Source organism: Jaculus jaculus, chromosome 18, assembly GCF_020740685.1.
Source record: "Jaculus jaculus isolate mJacJac1 chromosome 18, mJacJac1.mat.Y.cur, whole genome shotgun sequence".
In the NCBI taxonomy this organism is placed as follows: domain Eukaryota; kingdom Metazoa; phylum Chordata; class Mammalia; order Rodentia; family Dipodidae; genus Jaculus; species Jaculus jaculus.
This window is the reverse complement of record NC_059119.1, coordinates 13,012,351-13,033,644: the sequence shown is the minus strand read 5'-3', so window position 1 is coordinate 13,033,644 and position 21,294 is coordinate 13,012,351. Positions and strand designations below refer to the sequence as shown.

At 49.3% G+C, this 21,294-nt stretch overlaps 1 protein-coding gene across 1 annotated transcript in view; it reads right to left on the bottom strand.

Moving 5' to 3' along the window:
• The window catches only part of Cdh23 (cadherin related 23), a 402,602-nt gene that overhangs the window by 163,424 nt on the left and 217,884 nt on the right, over positions 1-21,294 (bottom strand). Inside the window, exons 12-13 of the mRNA XM_045137514.1 lie at positions 21,099-21,248; positions 20,558-20,716 (exon numbers count right to left, since the gene is read on the bottom strand). Coding sequence (XP_044993449.1) covers positions 20,558-20,716; positions 21,099-21,248 — 309 coding nt within the window. The remainder of the gene's footprint in view (positions 1-20,557; positions 20,717-21,098; positions 21,249-21,294) is intronic.

Below are 21,294 nucleotides of genomic sequence, written 5' to 3'. Positions count from 1 at the left end.
AAGGAGCAAGAGGAAGAGGAGATGGTGGTGCTGGGTGTGGTGGCACACGCCTTTAATTCCATCACTCAGGAGGCAGAGGTAGGAGGATCACCTTGAATTCGAGGTCACCCTGAGAATACATAGTGAATTCCAGGGTCAGCCTGGGCTAGAGCTGGACCTTACCTCAAAAAAAAAAAAAAAAAAAAAAAAAGGAGGAGGATGAGGAAGAGGAAGAGAAGAAGGCCACCTGCAGATAAAGGCAGAGATTGGGGAGCCTGGGCTCCAGAAGCTAGAAGAGACCAGGCAGACCGCTACCTGAAAGCCCCTTGAGGGTTCTCCCTGCTGCCCTCCGCAGCTGAGCTGGGAAGGAAGAGTTTTCCTTGTTTCAAGGTCTTCACTTGTGGTCACGGGGTTGCCTGTTGCAGCACTAGCTTGGGAGCTAATGGGAGAGGGTGCGTGGGTTTACAGTGCCCACTGCAGGTCACAGGCTAGGCCACATTCACAAGGCACTCACAAACCCAGGGGAGGTGGCAGAGTTGGGTTTCAGAGCTGGCCAGGTGGAGCCAGTGGCCAAGGAGGCCTTCTGGGAGCCCACATGGAGGACCGCACTTCCCGAGTCAATGCCAAGGGCTGACCTGTCAAAGTTACCTCACAGGAGGCCAGGGCCCAAACTGGGATCTCTGGTACTCAAGGCCCAGCGCCTCCTGCAGCATACCTTCCTCCCTGTCACGTCGTGCGTGTCACCTCTACCACAGCAGCCAGGAACCAGCACTCGTGATAAGTGGCCTGAGTCAAGATGCCTTTTGTTCTTGGACGCTTCCCAGAGGCCACTGAGCGCTGCATCCCTCCCCACGTGTCCACGGCGGCGCATCTCCAAAGTGCCCAAGGCAGCAGGAGTCACCCAGCCACAATGTCTCTGAGCTCGTTACTGGACCCCACGGGCTGTTTTATTTGGGATCCTGTATATCTGCCTCTTAGCTTGTGGACTTTTGCAATGCAGAAAGAAGCTGCTAGAAGGTTGAGGATGTCCACCTCCCCTGGAACCACACTCACTAGTGGAGACCACGGACCAGCACTCTGGCTTCCCCGGGGCCCTCCACTCCAACGTCTCTGCAGCACTGAGCTCTGGCTGCCCAAAATATCGTGGGCTTCATGTGGCTTCTGCCACCTGAGTTTCCCGGGTCCCCTGCCAAGCAAGCTGCCCACCCTCGACCAGCATCTCAGAGGTGGCTTCCGGGAAAGCTGACCCGAGACGGAGCGCTCAGGTTGGATGGAGACATAGGCTGACGGCGTGCTCAGCGCTCTCCTGGGGTTTATGTGGCTCAGGGTCCGGGCAGAGAAGAGAGCTGAACCCTGTTCTGGCGTTCGCATAAACACGATAGAGAGGGAGAGGAAGGGAGAGCGGGGAGAAAACAATAAACCAAGGACTCACTTCTTTTTTGTGTTTGCGTATGTGTGAATGGATATATGTGTGTAAATACTGTGTGTGTGTGTGTGTGTGTGTGTGTGTGTGTACCAGAGGTTAACATTGTATGTCTTCATTGATGGCGAACAAGGTCTCTCACTTGAACCCAGAGCTCACCATTTCCACCAGTCTAGCTAGCCAGCCTGCCCCCGGACACCCTGTCTCCACGTCTAGAGCACTGTGATTTTAGGTAGGCCGCCACATTCACCTGGTATTTATGTGGGTGCTGCGCTGCGGGGTGGGGTGAGCTCAAGTCTCCACAGCCTGGCAGCAAGTATTTGATCTATACAGCGCCCTCTCCCCAGCCCTCTCCATCAAAGATCCACTTCTAACCCTTCCACACACGTGTTCCCTCCTCTCAAGCTCTTGAGTTTGAAGAAGATGCGATTCAGCGACTGATTTTTTATTTTTTTTATTTTTCAATCACATCTGATCATTGAGCAAAGCAAACTGAGCTCAGAAAGCCATTTTCCTGGGGATGGGTGGGGGCCCGGGGTGGCTGGGGACAGTGAGGCGTCACACAATCAGGATTTAGGGCCTCTCTGTGGCTAGTTATCAAGCTGGGATTATGTGGTAGAGGAGAGGTGTGGAGACAGACGTACTTCTGAAGCTCAGTTAAGTGGGACCTTATGTGCCCAGGAGATGAGAGGGAGAGGAAAAGACAGTGTAATCAACCCCCCGGGGGAGCAGCCCGGCCCCTGCTCTGTAGCCAGCTCACCAGGGCCCCTCCTTGCATCATCCCCCACCCACCCCCGCATCTGTGGGCTATACGGGTGACCTTGACCAGCAGCTCCTAGTCCACGGGGACTGTGTGGAGAGGAAATCGGCGGTTCGGGGAGCCACCTGGGTCAGGCTCTTCCCCAAAGGTGACTTTGTGCCTGGGTGGCTCCCTCCGGTACCTGCCCTCATTGGTGGGTGCTGAATGGGCTAGCATTTCTTTTTGTTTTTTCTTTCCTTTTTAGCTTTTGGAGGTAGGGTCTCACTCTGGGTCAGGCTGACCTGGAACTTACTATCTAGTCTCAGGGTGGCCTCAAATGATCCTCCCACCTCTGCCTCCCGAGTGCTGGGATTAAAGGCATGCGCCACCATGCCCGGCTTGGGCTAGCATTTCTTGTCCCTGATGAAGGAATTGATCCCACATTCTCTTGTTGGATCCCTATGTGGCAAGCCACATATTAGATAGACTGAATACCCAAAGGATTGCCCTCCTGACGTCTCCATCACTGCACCCGCCCACAGGGGGAGTTTTACAGCCCTAACAGGACAGGAGAAATCACGGTTAAGGTCTCTGGTAGGGAGTGTATATCAGCTCAGATTCCAGCTCAACAGAGGGGCTGAGGTCCTGGTCCCTTGCTTATCACTTTTGTTGTTGTTTTTGGTTCTCTTTTTTATTTTATTTTTTTTTTTTGGTTTTTTGAGGTAGGGTCTCACTCTGGCTCAGGCTGACCTGGAATTCACTGTGTAGTCTCAGGGTGGCCTTGAACCCTCGGCGATCCTCCTACCTCTGCCTCCCAAGTGCTGGGATTAAAGGCGTGCGCCACCACGCCCGGCCTGTTTTTGGTTCTCTTGAGGGAAGGTCTCACTCTAGCCCAGGATGACCTGGAATTCACTATGTAATCTCAGAGTGGCCTTGAACTCATGGCGATCCTCCTACCTCTGCCTTCTGAGTGCTGGGATTAAAGGCGTGCGCCATCACACCCAGCTGGATATAGCGTTTATGTCTTGCTTATCATTACATCAGTAATGAACAGGACAGCTGCCAGCAACAGAAACCATAGGATTCTGTCCACTGTGGACATGGGCTGACTGCGGGAACCCTAAAAGCAGCCCTGGGAACTTTTGGTTCCTATACTCTCTGCTCACTTCCTGGTCAGCCATGAGAATGTCCAGGGCTGGAGAGATGGCTCAATGGTTAAAGGAGCTAGCTGGCAAACCCTGATGGTCTAGGTTCAATCCCCCAGTACCCACATAAAGCTAGATGCACAAAGCGGTGTGTGAATCTGGAGTTCACTTACAGTGACACTAGCCCTTGGCGCACCCTTACACATTCTCTCTGTCTTTAAAAATAAATAAATAAATAAATAAATAAATAAAATCTTGGTCTGGAAGGTGGAGAGGGTTCAACAGCATTCTCCCCATTTTGCAGATAGGGAAAGTGAGGTTTGCAGAGAAAAAGAGCTGGCCCCAGGTCATTCACCCAAACACCTGGATCATCTGACTAGGTTTGCAGATCTTGCCACATGCAGTGGGGGCCCACGTGGCTCATCTGACATGGGTCCCCTCCTCCACCACCCCCGCTGTAGGGAGGGGCCTGGGCCCGCAGAAGGAGCTCTGATTGCTTCTGCCTTGGGAGCTGACAAGTTGGTTCCATTTCGGATCGGATCTCATCATTAGAGATGACCCTCATCTCACGCCCTCACCCCTACTTCCGCTTTGTCAGGCTCACAGGGAGGGGCTCAGGCTCTTTAAGAGGAAGAAGGTTGGCACCCTAGAGACCTCAGCTCTGAACTCACCCAGTCCGTAGGGGAAGGAGTGCCATTTGGCACCCAGGGGTCTTCCCTGACTCTCGTCATCTCTCTACTAAACAAGGCGGCTTATTTTGGCCTCATTGGGTTGCCATGGGGATTTAACAAGATGATACATATTAGAGATGGTGCTTCACGTTGGCACCTGTCATTCATGCGTCTGGAGTTCATTTGTGGAGACTAGAGGCCCTGGAATGCCCATTCTTTCTCTATCTGCCTCCCCCTCAAATAAACAAATAAAATATTTTTTAAAAATGCTTTTTCAAGCCGGGCGTGGTGGCGCACGCCTTTAATCCCAGCACTCGAGAGGCAGAGGTAGGAGGATCTCTGTGAGTTCGAGGCTGCCCTCAGACGACATAGTGAATTCCAGGACAGCCTGGGCTAGAGTGAGACCCTACCTCAAAAGACCAAAAAAAAAAAAAAAAAAAAAAAAAAAATTAAAGAAAAGGAAAATGCTTTTCTTCACCTTCTTTATCCTGTATCTTGAAATACAGATGTGATAACAGGCACTGTACCAGTCACCTTTGGAATGTGATGATGCAGGATACATACTAGAGATGGTGCGGAAGAGAGCTTAAAGGAGCCACTCAGGGCTCACCTTAGTACTGCTTTTTTTTAAAAAAAAATTTATTTATTAGAGATGAGAGAGAGAGAGAATGGGCGCTCCATGGCCTCTAGCCACTGCAAACTAAGTCCAGATGCACGCGCCACCTTGTGTATCTGCCTTATTTGGGTCCTGGGGAATCAAACCTATATCCTTAGGCTTCGCAGGCAAGTGCCTTAACCACTAAGCCATCTCTCCTGCCCTAGTACTGCTTTTATATGAGAGACAGGAAATGCTTCAGTCTGATGAGCAATTCTTTGAGGAGTTTCTGTGGCTGGCAGCTGTCCTGATCATTACTGACGTAAGTCACCTCTACCATAAGGCACACAGCTCAGAATTGGTTGAGTCAGGATGAAACTAGCTGGCCAGAGCCCGGAGCTTAGAAGGGTGGCATTGCCACTCCCACAGCCATCCTTGTCCTCAGTGCACAGGAAGCTCTCTCAGAGGCCTGCAAACTCTGGTTAGCTCCAGTTCTTACGAAACAGATCTAAAGGGTCATGAGTAGCAGTTGAAAAAAAAAAATCCAATAGACGGAATAGAAAATACTAGGTTACTTTACTGCGTGTGATGGTGTAACAGGGTGTTAGGGGTCCAGGAAAGTCCTTGAACCCCAAGCCCTAGGTTTGTTTCTAACTTTAATCAAAGAATTGAATTAAAAAAAAGACTGAGAAGGATAACTACTAAATTATTATATTTGTTTAAGGGACAGACAGAGCCAAGGAAAGGCACCCATGTGACTAGGGGTCCTACCTGGGGGGCCTAGGTGTTGGGGGGGGCAGCAGAAAAGAAAGAGAAAAAGGAAGCTCAGGGAGCTCCTACCATGTGGGGAGCTGGAGGGGATAAAGGGCCCATGTAGAGAGTCAGGGCTAGGGGGGAAAACGTACCCACAGCTGGAAGTTCCCAAGTGGTCCGAGAGCCTGCCCTCCCCTTGCAAAGGTATTCTGACCTTATGGTGGGGGGCTGCCTTCCGGCTCAGGTGCACCAGAGGGCCGGCAGGTTGGTAAGGGCTAGGGGCTGTCTCAGGAAGAGGCCAGCCCGACACCAAGTTCTGGGGGAGGGGAGAGCTGAACTTGACCAACCACCATGTTTATATCCTAGGAAAGACCTTCCTCCCAGGAGGGGCCCTGGTTGGTTGTGGAAAAACAGGTTTAGGGAACTAGGCAAGAGATAAGAAGTCAGATAATCTTTGATTTCTAGCAAGTGCAGACTTTCCTGCCTTTTTCTTACTTCCAGGGGTGCAGTCACCCTAACTGTTCCACCCTCTCAGTGTGAATGGAAGTCCCCGGAAAGGAGACACACGTGCCATTCAAGAGGCTGAAGGATGGATTGATTAGCACGGCAATAATCAAGTAGAAACTTGCAATGTTGCAGGTCCATAGTCAAATTATCTTGGGTTATCTTTTAGTCATTTATTGCTCGTGTGTGTGTGTGTGTGTGTGTGTGTGTGTGTGTGTGTGTGTGTGTTAACGTCCTGCAGCTGACTATTAGGTAAATCCCAATCTGTGATGTGAGAACAGATTCCTAGCTTCCACCAACCCAGAGGCTAAGGATGTCCTCAGACGCCTCTGAGGCCTGCAGCAGAGGTTTCCCGTCTTGCCGTAAGCTGCCAGCCTGAGGCTTCCACCAGAGTACTTGGGAATGCCTTGACTGACGCTTTCTTTCATTCTGAAACTATAAAAGCTTCATGAAACTGTTATTACAGTGGAACATGGGATTTGAAGTCACCTGAATCTGTGTTCCTGGGCCATGGTCACTCATATTTGACTTCAGAATAAACTATCTCTTGTCCCCTTTGAGGTGAGAGCTGTGTCTTTTCCACTATCAGTAGGAAGGAAGTGGTCTAGGTAGGCGTGTATCTGTGAGAGTATGTCCTGGGGGAGGGGAGATCATACACTCATTATCTTTTTTAAAAAAGAAACAGCTACTTCCGGTTAAGATGGTGGCGTAGGTACCACGCCAAAACAGCCTGGGGGGGGGAAAGACCAAAAAAAACTCAGCAAAATACACACTTTTACTAAAAAGTGAGGTGTATAGGAAGTTGAGGCGGCAGCGGAGAAGTGGAAGAGTTATAGAGCATCCAGAGCCTGCACAGGCGGGAACAGCGGCTCCGGGGCGGCTCGGCTACCCGCCGCAACCGCGGAGCGGCAGAAAACCGCCGGACTCTCGGCTCGAGCTGCAGGACAAGCCAGGTGCGGGATTTTCCCCTCACACCGCGCTCTCCGCAACTCGGGAAACGTGAGGGGAGAGCGGCAGCGAGCAACGGAGGGAGGAGCAGACCGCGAGGTAAAAGCACACGTGGAACAGCGATACAACCAGAACAGCCGCGGCTCCCTCCCCTCCCCCGCCGCCTGAACCCAGCTCCAGCGAACACAGCAGCGGCCCGGGACCCGGCCACGCCAACTTGGGCTGACGGCGGGACCCAAGCAGGAGCAGAATTCGGCAGCAACTTCAGCGGCTCCAGCACCGGTACCAGTGGCCCCAGCAGCAGCGGACCCAGGAGCGGCAGCGGTGACAGATCCCGCAGCAGCGGCTTCGGGGTGAGCAGCAGCGGTGGACACGGCAACGGCAGCTTCAGCAGCGGTGGGAGCTCCGGGGGTGGCATCTACAACAGCTGCAGAGGCGGCAGCAGCGGCTCGGTTTGCCCCGTAGGAAAAGCAAGTGCCCAACTCCAGAAATCAGAACAGCAGCCCGACGACCCAGGCAGCAACTTGACTGAGACCACAATCACCCAAGGTAACTGGGATTGCACCAGGGAAGGGTCTCACTTGGTCACAAGCTGACTTGGATACCTCAACAGACCAGAAATCTAAACCTCTTTGTTGATAGAGGATCTGGTCATTATAATAACTACTCTTGCATACATACTCGGGGCTGTTTTTGATGGAATGGGTACAGTGTTTAGCTAAATTTTAGAATCTACCAGTATATTATTCCACTCAGCCTGCTTGAATACTCCTATAGCAGGGAAACTCAACCCCTAAGAACATCTTTGTAGATACTCTGAGAGTCTTAAGAGCCACACCTAATACCTTAAGGTCCTACCCTGAAAATATATTACATCAAATCAATTGATACAGCTAAGAATACACAGCTAGCTAGAAAATCCAAGCATCAACTTAATCCAAGATGCAAAAATATATACATTATAACACAAGAAACACTAAAAAGCAAGACGATATAAATCCACCTAAAAGTATTAATGCATCAGAAATGTCCTCCAGTGAGAAAGAGTTAGAGGAAATGCCTGAGAAAGAGTTCAAAAGAATAATTATAAATATGTTCAAAGAGGTCAAAGAACACATGAAAACAATCAAAGAAGAAATCAAAGAGGAAATCAAAGAGGAAATCAAAGGAATCAAAGAAGAGGCAGGACACCAATTTAATGAAATAAAGAAGGCAATACAAGACATAAATAGAGAAATAGAAATAATAAAGAAAAACCAGTCAGAATTACTAGCAATGAAGAACACAGTTAATGAAATAAAAAACTCTGTAGAAAATCTCACCAGTAGGATGGATGAGGGAGAGGACAGAATATCTAAGCTAGAAGATCAGGTGGCAGACCTAATGCAGTCCAACAAAGAGAAAGACAAACTTATAGAAAAGTATGAGTGGGAATTTCAAGATATTCGGGACACTATGAAAAGATCCAATATAAGAATTCAGGGCATAGTAGAAGGAGAAGAATTCCACTCCAGAGGCATAGTAGGCATCTTCAACAAAATCATAGAGGAAAATTTTCCCCAAATTGGGAAAGAGGTGCCAATACAGATACAGGAAGCCTTTAGAACCCCAGCCAGACAAAACCCAGAAAGAAACTCTCCTCGCCACATTATACTCAAACTTCCAAACACACAAACCAAAGAAAAAATATTGAAAGCAGTTAGAGAGAAAAATCAAGTTACCTACAAAAGCAAGCCCATCAGGATTACAGCAGATTATTCAACACAAACTTTTAAAGCCAGAAGGGCCTGGAGTGATATATTCCAAGTTCTGAAAGATAACAACTGTCAACCAAGGTTACTTTATCCTGCAAAGTTATCCATCCAAATAGATGGAGAAATAAAGACATTCCATGACAAAAGCAGGTTAAAGGAATATCTGAAGACAAAACCAGCTCTACAGAAAATACTTGATAGAATCCTCCATGCTGAACAAAAGGAAAAGCACACATATAAGGAACCTAGAAAAAACCAGCCATACTCAAATACCAGTTAACAGAAGAGAGCACAGGTAGAACAAGTAACACACACACACACACACACAAATGGCAAACATAAATACACACCTTTCAATAATATCTCTTAATATCAACGGTCTCAATGCCCCAACGAAAAGACATAGATTTGCAGACTGGGTTAAAAAGCAGGATCCTACAATTTGTTGTCTTCAAGAAACTCACCTTTCTACAAAGGATAGACATTATCTTAGGGTGAAAGGTTGGAAGACGGTGTTTCAAGCAAATGGGCCTAGAAAACAAGCAGGGGTTGCTATCCTAATATCAGACAGGGTGGACTTTAGTCCGAAGTTAGTCAAAAAAGATAAGGAAGGTCACTTTATATTGATTAAGGGCACACTACAACAGGAGGACATTACAATCCTAAACATATATGCACCTAACATGGGGGCTCCCAAATTCGTCAAACAAACACTATTAGAACTAAGGTCACAGATAACACCAAACACGGTGGTGGTGGGTGACTTTAACACCCCACTCTCATCAATTGACAGGTCATCCAGGGAAAGAATAAACAGAGAGGCATCTGGACTAAATGAGGTCATAGAAGGAATGGACCTAACAGATATATACAGGACATTTCATCCAAAGGCTGCAGAATATACATTCTTTTCAGCAGCACATGGAACATTCTCTAAAATAGACCATATATTAGGACACAAAGCAAATCTTAACAAATTCAGGAAAATTGAAATAATTCCTTGCATTCTATCTGACCACAATGGAATTAAACTACAAATCAGTAGCAAGAAAGGCTATAGAGCATACAGAAAATCATGGAAGCTAAACAATACACTACTAAATGATGAGTGGGTCAATGAAGAAATCAAAAAGGAAATCAAAAAATTTATAGAGTCAAATGATAATGAGAACACAACATACCAAAATCTCTGGGACACAATGAAGGCAGTTCTAAGAGGTAAATTTATAGCCTTAAGTGCCTATATTAAGAAATTAGAAAGGTCGCAAGTAAACGACCTAATGCTTCGCCTTAAAGCCTTGGAAAAAGAAGAACAAGGCAAACCAAAAAGTAGTAGACGGGAAGAAATAATAAAGATTAGGGCAGAAATTAATGAAATAGAAACAAAAAGAACAATCCAAAGAATTAATGAAACAAAGAGTTGGTTCTTTGAAAGGATAAACAAGATTGATAAACCCTTAGCAAATCTGACCAAAAGAAAGAGAGAAGAGACACAAATTAATAAAATCAGAGATGAACAAGGTAACATCACAACAGATTCCAGAGAAATTCAAAAAATTATAGGGACATACTATAAAAGCATATACTCCACAAAGTATGAAAATCTGAAAGAAATGGATGATTTCCTTGATCTATATGACCTACCTAAATTAAATCAAAATGAGATTAATCACTTAAATAGACCTATAACAAACATGGAGATCCGAGCAGTTATCAATAATCTCCCAACTAAAAAAAGCCCAGGCCCGGATGGATTCACTGCTGAATTTTACCAGACTTTTAAGGAAGAGCTAACACCATTGCTTCTTAAGCTTTTCCAGGAAATAGAAAAAGAAGGAATCCTACCAAACTCCTTCTATGAGGCCAGCATCACCCTGATACCAAAACCAGGCAAAGATAGAACAAAAAAGAAAATTACAGACCAATCTCCCTCATGAACATAGATGCAAAAATTCTCAACAAAATATTGGCAAACAGAATACAAGAGTATATCAAAAAGATCATTCACCCTGACCAAGTAGGCTTTATCCCAGAGATGCAGGGATGGTTCAACATACGCAAATCTATAAATGTAATACATTACATAAATGGGTTGAAGGACAAAAATCACATGATCATCTCATTAGATGCAGAGAAAGCATTTGACAAAATCCAACATCCCTTCATGATAAAAGTCCTACAGAGACTGGGAATAGAAGGAACATATCTCAATATAATAAAGGCTATTTATGACAAGCCTACAGCCAACATATTACTAAATGGGGAAAAACTGGAAGCTTTTCCACTAAAATCAGGAACAAGACAAGGGTGTCCACTGTCTCCACTTCTATTTAATATAGTTTTGGAAGTCTTAGCCATAGCAATAAGGCAAGAGACACACATAAAAGGGATACAAATTGGAAAGGAAGAAATCAAGTTATCATTATTTGCAGATGACATGATTCTATACATAAAGGACCCTAAAGACTCTACTAGCAAGCTGTTAGAGCTAATCAAAACCTACAGCAATGTAGCAGGATACAAAATAAATACACAGAAATCAGTAGCCTTCATATATGCTAACAACAAACACACAGAGGATGAAATCAGAGAATCACTCCCATTCACAATTGCATCAAAAAAAATAAAATACCTTGGAATAAACCTAACTAAGGAAGCAAAGAATCTATACAATGAGAACTTTAAGACACTCAAGCGAGAAATTGCAGAAGACACTAGAAAGTGGAGAAACATCCCTTGTTCCTGGCTTGGGAGAATCAATATCGTGAAAATGGCAATCTTACCTAAAGCAATCTACACATTTAATGCAATCCCTATCAAAATTCCAAAGGCTTTCTTCATGGAAATAGAAAAAACAATCCAAAAATTCATTTGGAATCATAAAAAACCTCGAATATCTAAAATAATACTGAGCAACAAAAAAGAGGCTGGTGGTATCACCATACCTGATTTTAACCTATACTACAGAGCCATAGTAACAAAAACAGCATGGTACTGGCACAAAAACAGACATGTAGATCAGTGGAACAGAATAGAGGACCCAGATGTAAGCCCATGTAGCTATAGCCACCTGATATTCGATAAAAATGCCAAAAATACTCATTGGAGAAGAGACAGCCTCTTCAGCAAATGGTGTTTTGAAAACTGGATAAATATCTGCAGAAGGATGAAAATAGATTCTTCTCTCTCGCCATGCACAAGAATTAAGTCCAAATGGATTAAAGACCTTAACATCAGACCGGAAACTTTGAAACTGCTAGAGGAAAAAGTAGGGGAAACCCTCCAACATATTGGTCTTGGCAAAGACTTTCTGAATACAACCCCAATTGCTCAGGCAATAAAACCACAGATTAACCACTGGGACCTAATGAAATTACAAAGATTTTGCACCGCAAAGGACACAGTGAAAAAAGCAAAGAGGCAACCTACAGAATGGGAAAAAATCTTCGCCAGCTATATATCTGATAGAGGATTAATATCTAGGATATACAAAGAACTCAAAAAGTTAACTAATAAGGAATCAAACAGGCCAATCAAAAAATGGGCTAAGGAGCTAAATAGAGAGTTCTCAAAGGAAGAAATACGTATGGCATATAAGCACCTAAAAAAATGTTCTACGTCACTAGTCATCAGGGAAATGCAGATTAAAACTACATTGAGATTCCATCTCACTCCTGTCAGATTGGCCACCATCATGAAAACAAATGATCATAAATGTTGGCGGGGATGTGGAAAAAAAGGAACCCTTCTGCACTGCTGGTGGGAATGCAATCTGGTCCAGCCATTGTGGAAAACAGTGTGGAGGTTCCTAAAGCAGCTAGAGATTGATCTACCATATGACCCAGCTATAGCACTCCTAGGCATATATCCAAAGGACTCATCTCATTTCCTTAGAAGTACATGCTCAACCATGTTTATTGCTGCTCAATTTATAATAGCTGGGAAATGGAACCAGCCTAGATGTCCCTCAACAGATGAGTGGATAATGAAGATGTGGTACATTTATACAATGGAGTTCTACTCAGCGGTAAAGAAAAATGAAGTTATGAAATTTGCAGAAAAATGGATGGACCTGGAAAGTATTATACTAAGTCAGGTAACCCAGGCCCAGAAAGCCAAGCGCCACATGTTCTCCCTCATATGGGGATCCTAGCTACAGATGACTGGGCTTCTGTGTGAGAATGAAAATACTTAGTAGCAGAGGCCAGTAAGTTGAAAAGGAGACATAAAGGGTGGAGAAAGGAAGGGAGGAGGATACTTAATAGGTTGATATTGTATATATGTAATTACAATGATTGTAATGGGGAGGTAATATGATTGAGAATGGAATTTCAAACGGGAAAGTGTGGGGGTGGGGAGGGAGGGAATTACCATGGGATATATTTTATAATCATGGAAAATGTTAATAAAAATTTAAAAAAAAAAAAAAAGAAACAGCTATAGACCATGGTTTAAAAAAAATATTGGGGGCTGGAGAGATGGGTTAGTGGTTAAGGAACTTGCCACCAAAGCCAAAGGACCCAGGTTTGATTTCCCAGTACCCATATAAAGCCAGATGCCCATGGTGGCTCATGTATCCGGAGTTTGCTTGCAGCGGATACAGACTTTGGTGTACCCATTCTCTCTCTTAATCTGCCCCTCCCCAACCAACCTATATATATTAAGGCAAACCCAACAGACTGGCCCTTTTTTCATGAGAAAGAGAGAGGGAGAGAGAATTGGTGCATCAGGGCCTCAGACACTGTAATCAAACTCCAGACATGTGCGCCCCCTTGTGAGCATGTGCAACCTTGTGCACTACATCACTTTATGTGTCTGGCTTACGTGGGACCTGGAGAGTTAACATTTGTCCTTAGGCTTTGCAGGCAAGTGCCTTAACTGCTAAGCCATCAAAAAAACTTTTTTTTTTTTTGAAGGTAGGGTTTCACTCTAGTCCAGGCCGACCAGGAATTCACTATGTAGTCTCAGGATGGCCTCGAACTCATGGTGATCCTCCTACCTCTGCCTCCCGAGCGCTGGGATTAAAGGCGTGCACCACCATGCCCTCCACTAATATATTTTTTAATTAAAAAAAGGAAATAGAAAAGAAATTGGAAAAACCCAACACTCCAGTGCCTATGTGAACTTTGAGCCGCTCCAGAAATGACATGTCAGTGGGACGCGTGGCTCCCTGGCTCTGGCAGAGACTGCACAGTCAGGCGCCCTCACCCGGTGCCCACAGCCCAGCTCTGCTTTTCTGCCTCTCCGTGCGTCCCTCGGCTGTCCAGAGCCTTTCTTCCAGCTGCTCTCTGAATAAACTCAGGGGTGGCCCTGGTGGGTCTCCTGGCCAGTGACACTCCCATCTCCCCGGCCCAAGCAGGCACCCTTCCTAGCACCTGGCCCAGGTGGCCTCGGAGCCTTCAGAACTCGCTCAGGCTCTGGCCGCACACACGGCTGCCTCCAGTCCTACGCTCCTTGCTCTTTGCTCCGTGGTGGCCTCTGAGCAACTGCTTGAGCAGAAACAACAGCCAGGCGCAGGAGGGTTCTGGCCAGTGGCAGGCGGTCACCTGTCAGCACTGGGGAGGGGGGCTTGGACAGCACTGGGCGCAGTCCTCTTGTTTTCCAGGTAAGGACAACACTGAGGGTCCCGCTCAAGGTCACCTTGAGGGCAGGGCCACTTTCACTCTCACTGGATTTTGGTACGGCGGGGCTCATGTTCCTGATATGATCAGTACAGGAAGGAAGGTTGAGGCTCGGGGTCACACAAGGGTTAGAATCGGCTTGGTCCTTCGGGAGCTGGGGGTTCTGGGTGTGCTACCTACTGCCCCACGCCTCGTTTCTTCTGTACAATGGTTACATGCTACAACGTGCCCAGGAGTCACTAAGCCCCCAGCCTCCATCATCAGGCCTTAGATGCTATCAGAGTGTCCACTTGCTTCTGGCAAATGGCTGAGGACCAGCCGGAGCCTGCCGCCATTGAGGCTGGTGAAACCCGGGGGCACCTGGGACAAGCTGTGCGACACCGCAGAGCCGGCAGGGCAGCGATGGGCCTCAGGTCAGTCTGCCGGCAATCAACATGCGTGCAACATGCGTGCAACATGCGTGCAACGCGCTCCCACAAGGCGCAGGACCACAGGGAGTTTGGGGCTCAAATGCTGACCCTGCAGCTTCCCGGCCCACAGGTCCAGCCCTGCGCCCCATCCTCAACTCTCCCTAGCATCTGCCAACGCCTCGAGCTCCAACCTATTTCAGTGTTAGGACTGATATTTAGATTAAGGAGATAAACTAAGGCCAGGAGCGCTGAGGCCTGACAGCCAGAGGAACTCACTTCCCATGCCAATCACTGCCAGCTGCTGCTCACCCGCCCCAGCTACACACACACACACACACACACACACACACACACACACACACACACGCACGCACACACAAGCACGCGCACACGCATGCACGCTCTGCAGACTAGGCAAGAGCCTTGGGTTGACTAAAGGGACCCAGAAGGACAACCTTGGGAACTCCCCTCCCAAAATGGGGGAGGCTATCTACAAAGGCTTCCAGGTTAGCTTGGGAGCAGGGTGTGATCTGTTATGTTCTCTCTCTCTTTCTCCTTCCCTCCCTCCTCCCTCTTCCTCTTTTCCCCTTCCCCTCCCCAGGCTGCAGATAAAGAATTCAATTTTCTTTTAAACGGTGGGAAATTGGAAGAGATTTTGTTCTGTTTAAGCACAGCTGGAGTCTCAGGTCTCTAGGGGCTTGAGAACAATGAGATCAATTAAGATGCCAGCGGTGTGGGGTGGCAGGAGGGGCGGGGGAGGGGCGAGGCTGGGAAGAGAGAGGCCGGCGCCTTGTAGGGAAGACCCGCTGCCGCCCACAGCACCACGCTGACCGCGGCCTGTCCTTTTTAGGGTTTGCTAAACTATCCAGATGGGGTGTACCCATTGGGCCGTGTTAGCATCTCTCAGACTTACTAATAATTCATGTTGCAATTTCTGTCACCGGCTTTATACAAGGATGGAATCAAGTTGAACCAAAGCCACCAGAAAGGATTCTAGAGAGCCAAGGACAGCCTGGGACGCTGTCTCTCACAGGTTTGGGAGTGAGCGCTTGCTGTTTGCAGTCCCTGAGCTGTGACTTCCTCTCAGAACCCTGCTGATATGGGAACTCTAACCCCCGCCCCCGAACCCTCACATCCCACACAGGAGTAATGCTTTCCATGGGTGCTGGGGAGCTGCACTCTGGCTGGCAGGCTTGTGGAACAAGCACCTTTACCCCAGCCCCAGGCCTCAGCACCATTGAAGAAAGTTCCAGAGAGCCTTCGTCCCTTGCTAGTCTTTCTCCTTGGGAGCTGGGGTCATTTGAATCTGGACTTGCCTTTGTGGCTTGTGTATCCAACAAAAATGGTGCTGGGTGACTCGGAGGAGAGGTCAGAAAAAGCTCCTCAGTTTCCACCTGGTTCTCTTGAGGCCTCCTCTGGGACACTGCTACTCAGAACCCTCTGACCCATAAGGGGGTCACAAGGAGATACCTAAGAGACAATCTGGCTAAGCCCATCCTTCAGCTGGAGTAGCCCAGGAACCAGGAGAGAGAGGCCACTGAAGGACTCAGGAACCAGAGGGACGCCATGACAGGCTTCAGTGTCCTCAGTAGGCCTAAGTTTCTGTTTCCCGGCAAGGTCTAAGTTTTTATTTTCTGGTAAGGGGGGGTTTAACAGTTACTGGAAACCGATTACGCCACACATTCCTGTAGTCATAGATAAGTTCAATTCCCCTAGCCCCAGCCTGCCAACTTTTAGCCCGCCAACTCTGCCCGCCAAAATCCTAAGCCAATCAGAAGAGTACAAGTGCAGTTACTGTTTAAATCAACCAATCATGTACCCGTCCCCTTCTTCTTCTATGTTCAAATCCCTATAAAAACCCTACCCCCCGCTGCTCGGGGCTCTTGCACGGATCCACTGCGTTGGTGAAGTCAGGAGACCGAGCTTAAGCCCGAAGTAAAGCTCCTTGTCCTTGCGTACGTGTTTGGTTCTCCTTGGTGGTCACTGGGGGTGCCGAGAACTGGACATAACAGCCACCATGGAGATGAATCCCCCAGGCTGGCCCCCAGCTGGTGGAATACCCAACCAGACCCCACAATCTTTCCATATTTCTGACTATCGAATCCACAAGCGTGACTGTGGATGAATTTGGGCGATTTCACGTGTGAACACAGAGACGGTCCCCTTCTCAGAGTGGGCACAAAGTGGGCATTTACAGAAGTGCTGATGGACGCAGGAGTGGGTAAAAGCCACAGAGAGCCACTGAGTCGTTCTGAAGTGGAGAACGAGGAAACTCCTACAACCAGGAGGGCCGGGCAGAGCAGGAACACGCGGGGGTCCTTCTCAAACAACAGGAAGAATTTCAGGAGAAGCCACCTTAGGGACCATCTAAGTTCAGCTCCCTGAGCAGCCACACAGGCTCCAGACCTCACCTCGCAGCACCTGCTGTCTGCCTCCCTCCAAGAGATCTGCGTAACCCTCTCCTATATTTGGTGCCTTGAGACCACAGCCTGTGTGGTAGGGTTCCAGGGCTGGCACAGGCAAGAGCTCGGTCAGTGTGCCAAGTGAGGATACCCAGAACCCAAGGAAGCTGGCATGGAAGGCAGGCAGGCAGACATCCGGAGACCCAAACATGAGGGCCGCTGCTCTCAAGCTCCCTGGTCCGCGAGGACGACGACATTGGCCTCTGTGATGGATGAAGATTCCAGTCACAGCTCCAGAAACCACAGCTTTCACACCCTCTGTGCTGGGGAGGTCCTGTCTCTCAATTATAGGATGACTGCTCCATCAACTCCATGGCACATTCGAGAATCTGGGGTTGGGGGCGGGGACAGGACCTGCCTGTGGACACAGACACATCCAGCAGCAGGCCTTGAACCTGGGTCTCTGGTTTCTGGATCTTTTTCCTAGCAAGCATCGTGCTCCCTAACGCCCCAACCCCACCACCGCAGTGGCTGATAAAGCCAGGCGATCCACTGAGGCTGTGGAGTCACAGCCCTTCTGCTGGGGCCAAGGGTCCAGGAAGACATGGGGGAACCGTTCCGGTGGGGTCACAGCAGGGCAGCGCCCCTGGTCCCCAGTGGCTTCTGCAGGGCCCGCTGCGGCGGACCTGGGCTTGCCCTAGCCAGTCCATTAGTGTCCTTTAGGCCAATAATAACAAGAATATAAGCTGCCTATTCTGTGCACATCCACGTCACCACCTAGGCATCCTAACTTTGGTCACCCTGTGACCACCAGGTCGCCACTCTCCTGGTTGCATTGGGCCCTATAGAGACCTCCAAATCCCCGGTTGCAAAGGCACAGGGAGGTGAGAGGTCTAGCCTGTGACAGCCTGCTTCCCCTGGCTACTATCGCACCAGCGCCTCCCCATCACAGGTGACCAGCCAAAGAAACAGGGCTGTGCTGTTTGGGGGTTGGGGAAACCCTGTGCAGCAGGCCGTGCCCAGCCTTTAGAGCCAATTAAAACATCTCCCTTTTTCTTTATAATTTTTTTTTTCCTGGCACAACTGCCCATGAAACATTTTAATAACATTACAGCAAAGGTCAGGGAGAAGGAATTTCACAGTCCCTGAGCACGTAACTATAACTGCAGCCCCTTCTGCGGCGGAGGAAGTGGGGACAGGACCTGGACAGAAAATAGAGGACGGCTAAGGAGGCCAGGGCGGGGCCAGGGCGTGGGGCTTGGCCAGGACACTTGCTACCTGCCAGGCTCTGGTGAGCATCTGGGGAAGATGGGGAAACGATGCTGGGTGGAAGTCATCCGGGCATAGGGTCGCATCCTCTGTCCCCCACCTTGGGAGGTGCAACGCCCATTTTGCAGATAAGAAGATGAAGGCTAGGGGGCTGGGGAGATGGCTTAGCGGTTAAGCGCTTGCCTGTGAAGCCTAAGGACCCCGGTTCGAGGCTCGGTTCCCCAGGTCCCACGTTAACCAGATGCACAAGGGGGAACACGAGTCTGGAGTTCGTTTGCAGAGGCTGGAAGGCCCTGGCGCGCCCATTCTCTCTCTCTCCCTCTATCTGTCTTTCTCTCTGTGTCTGTCGCTCTCAAATAAATAAATAAATAATTTTTTTTTTTAAAAAAAAAGAATATGAAGGCTAGGAAAGACAGGCATAGGAGACGGTAGTGCTCAGTCCTGCCTTCAACGATGGTCACCAGGTGAAAAAGCTCCCTCCTACCCATGGCTTCCATGGTTCCATAGACCCGGAGTGGGGGATGAGAGGAAGGAAGGGAGGCTGGGATGAGGGAAGATGGAAACCAGAGCTGAATTCAATGTCCATGCCCAGCCAGAGCCTCTTCACAAACCCTAGGGAGACCCAGGCTTGTCTCCTAACATGGAAAGAACACAGGCCACGAGCGAGACTAGAGGCAAGGCCACGTGGTTCCGTGGAGGGCCCAGGGCCTGCTGCAGCTCTGGATGAAGGCCAGCATGAGCGGCTCGTCCGTGTCCACCAGAGGCTGCTTCCAGGGCCAGCCCCACCCGAGACCGCTCCCACACGTCTGTCCTTGGCACCACCAGGTGGGGCATGCATGCCCCAGCTCACTTCTCAATGGGTGTCCCCAACTCTTTCCCCAGCTACAGTAATGCCAACTGCAAAGTGAGACCAGGCCCCAGTAAAGACTGCCCTGAGAGCCGTGCCCCCCGCCCCCCCGACCTGGATCCTGCACGAGACCCCTTTGCCAGGCGCTCTCCGATTACTAGGGAGGGAGGGTGTTGGCCTTCATCCCCTGCCTGGCTTCTGAGGTGCAGGCTCCTCAGTGTCCTCCCTTGTGACATCCCTGGGTGATGGGGAGATCACATATGCTCCTGGGCCCAGAGGCAGGAGTCTCTGGCACGTGCTGTCTGGCTGGGCCCAGGGGAAGTGCGAGAGGAGAGGGCGCGGGAGCCTGAGGCGTCAGGTGAGGTATTGCTGGGGCCCCATGGTGAAGAAGATGGGGGTGCCCCAGGCTGCAGAGCAGGAGATGAGACGAACAGCCGCAGCCAACTTAACTGTTTCTGTCTGATGGCCTGACTAGCTGAACATCTGCTTGAAATATTAATAACTGTCAGATGGGAAGGGCCTGGGGCGCAGCACCATCTGTCTGCAGAGTAAACACACTTCAGAGCAGGGCCCCTCCCCACCCCGCTATGGCAGGCGACATCAGCTTGGAGCAAGACATGGTGGCAAGGACGGCAGGCCTCCCACGCACAGGGAGAGATCTGCAGTGACTTTAAATTCCTTCACATTTACTGAGCGCCTATGAGTGGGGTCAGACCTTGAGCTTGGGTAACAACATCTACTGTGCTGATGTGCTTGGCGTTGAATCTGATTTGATGATAGACGCCTCTTCCCCAGTTCCAGCCCCTGGGACCCGCATACGGCCCGCCACCAGCTCTTCACCCTATCTGGAGAAGTGTGACCCATCCCTGGCATGTTGGCATCATGACAAGTGTTTCCAAGATGGCCCAGAGTGCTGAGAATCTGTCCTGGAACATTGGCTAGGGTTGTGGAAAATGAATTCTTTCCTCCGCTAGGGTTGACAAACTGGTGAGAGGTAAGCCTGGTGGTACTGGTGCCCCCCCGTAGCCTTGTGTGTTTGCAACTAAGCCTCACACGTCATCCTCAGCCCATAGAGCCTTTAGGAGATGGAAGCTTGCTGGAGGAGGTATGTCCCTGGGGGTTGGGCATTGGGACTTTATAATTCAGCCCGCCTTGGCAGCATAGCTTGTTCACTCTTGCTGCTGCTTCTTAGCTCATGTGATAAGATGTGATGCTCTGTCCGTCTGCTCAGCCATGCTTTCTCCTGCTATGATGAAACTTGCTCTTAAAACTGTAACTGGAAATAAACCCTTTCCTCCCAGAAGCTGCTTTTGGTCGGGTGTTTTGTCCTATGAATGAGAGGGTAACTGCTTCAACGCCAAGGTCCCTGCCCATTCTCCCTGCCTTCTAGGCTGGCTCCTGTGGCAAGAAGCTCGATTCCAGAGAGGTGAGATCTGCGAATCCACTGACCAACACACACTCTGAGCTCAGCGGCCCCTGTGGATGCCAAGGACTCACCAAGACCGTCAGCACGGAGGTCCCCACAGTGACATTCTCGTACAGGCTGATGTTGTACAGGGGCTGGCTGAAGATGGGCCGGTTGTCATTCTCATTGATGAGGGTGATCTTCACCTTGGCATAGCCCACGTGGTCGAGAATGCTCTCGTTGGCAAAGAGCTGGGGGAGCAGGGAAGGGCTAGGTAAGCTCCCGTATGTCCCTGGAGCCCTCAGCCCTGTGTGACCTCCTTGTACCTTCGCTGGTGGCCACTGATTTCTGCTGGGGGGGGGGGTAGGAACAGTGTATGTGGGGGTGGGGGAAGGACTGGGCTGGCATCATGGACCACAGAGGCTACCGGGGACTTTCTCCCATTCCTGGGCATATCCTTGTCCTTCTCGAGAAGGGAAGGTATTGCCTACCTCCTGTCATCCCTCAGTGGCTTCTTTGGGTCAGATGCCTAGGGAGATGGGGAAAGCTTGGGGGTGAGATTTAAAGGGATGGTGTCCGGCCTTCCCTGACAGTCCCCCACGTGACCCGTGCAGATGGCCTACGGGGGCTTACATCAAAGTTGTAGCGGTCCACAGTCTCGTAGTCCAGGGGGATTGCCACCCGCACGCGGATATCAGCTTTGCCTTGGACGGAAGTGGGGGAGATGATGAAGTGGTGGGAGTTGTTGCCCACCAAGTACACCTCGAACATGCTGTTCAGGCCCTGGCAAGAGTGAAGAAGTCAGTCAGTAAGAGCGTAGCGGGAGGCC